The sequence below is a fragment of the Malurus melanocephalus genome, unplaced genomic scaffold, assembly GCF_030028575.1.
Source record: "Malurus melanocephalus ecotype Western Australia unplaced genomic scaffold, MMel_1.1 scaffold_8671, whole genome shotgun sequence".
NCBI classification, from domain to species: Eukaryota; Metazoa; Chordata; class Aves; order Passeriformes; family Maluridae; genus Malurus; species Malurus melanocephalus.
The window spans coordinates 1-1,179 of record NW_026631901.1 but is presented as its reverse complement, the minus strand read 5'-3'; the positions used below and the strand labels follow the sequence as shown (position 1 = coordinate 1,179).

Sequence of the window (1,179 nt, the reverse complement as noted above, 5' to 3'; positions counted from 1 at the left end):
TCCCCGCTCAGCTGCGCGATCTCCGCCACGAGAACGTGAATTTGTTCCTCGGGTTCTTCCACGACTGCGGCATCTTCGCCATCGTGTCCGAGCACTGCTCCCGCGGCAGCCTGGAGGATCTGCTGAGGAACGAGGACATGAAACTGGACTGGATGTTCAAATCGTCGCTGCTCATCGACCTCATCAAGGTGACACCACGGGGACATCACAGGGACATCATGGGGACACCTCGGGGACATGGTGGGGACATTGTGGTCATTGGGGCCATTGTGGACATGAAACTCGACTGGATGTTCAAATCGTCCCTGCTCATTGACCTCATCAAGGTGACACCTCGGGGACATGGTGGTCATTGTGGTCATTGTGGCCACGGGGTCATTGTGGGCATGGAGTGGTCATTGTGGTCATTGGGGTCATTGGTGTCATCGGGGTCATTGGGGTCATTATGGACATGAAACTGGACTGGATGTTCAAATCGTCGCTGCTCATCGACCTCATCAAGGTGACACCACGGGGACATCATGGGGTCATTGGGGTCATTGTGGCCACGGGGTCATTGGGGTCATTGTGGTCATTGCGGTCATTGGGGTGTGGAGGTCATTGGGGTCATTGAGGACATGAAACTGGACTGGATGTTCAAATCATCCCTTCTCATTGACCTCATCAAGGTGACACCACGGGGACATCATGGGGTCATTGGGGTCATTGGGTCATTGTGGTCATTGTGGTGGCCACAAGGTGCTCATGCAGTGGTCACTCAATCTGTCCCCCAGGGTGTCCAGTACCTGCACCACGGGGACATTGTCCACGGCCATGTTTGATAATGACAGCCATGTTTACTGACCACACCCATGTTTGGTGACCGCAGCGCTGTCCAGTGGCCACAGTGGTCACTCTCTCTGTCCCCCAGGGTGTCCGGTACCTGCACCATCGGGACGTTGTCCACGGGCGRCTCAAGTCCCGGAACTGCGTCGTTGACGGACGCTTCGTGCTCAAGGTCACTGACCACGGCTTCAACCAATTGCTGGAGGCGCAGCGGGTGCCGGCCCCGCCCCCGCAGCCGCACGGTGAGGGCGGGGCTCCGGGGGGCGGGGCTTAGCGAGGGTGTGGCTTTGGGGTGTGGCTTGTGGGCGTGGCCTTGGGGAAATTAATGTTGGACGGTGTGGCCTTGGGGTGGGC

At 58.1% G+C, this 1,179-nt stretch overlaps 1 protein-coding gene across 1 annotated transcript; it reads left to right on the top strand.

The window, feature by feature from the left end:
- Positions 1-453: 453 nt before the first annotated feature.
- On the top strand, positions 454-1,153 carry LOC130588647 (retinal guanylyl cyclase 1-like). Its single transcript, XM_057389550.1, has 2 exons — positions 454-502; positions 911-1,153. Exons 1-2 carry the CDS (start codon positions 467-469, stop codon positions 1,097-1,099), a joined length of 225 nt encoding a protein of 74 aa, XP_057245533.1. The 5' UTR covers positions 454-466; the 3' UTR covers positions 1,100-1,153.
- Positions 1,154-1,179: the final 26 nt, after the last annotated feature.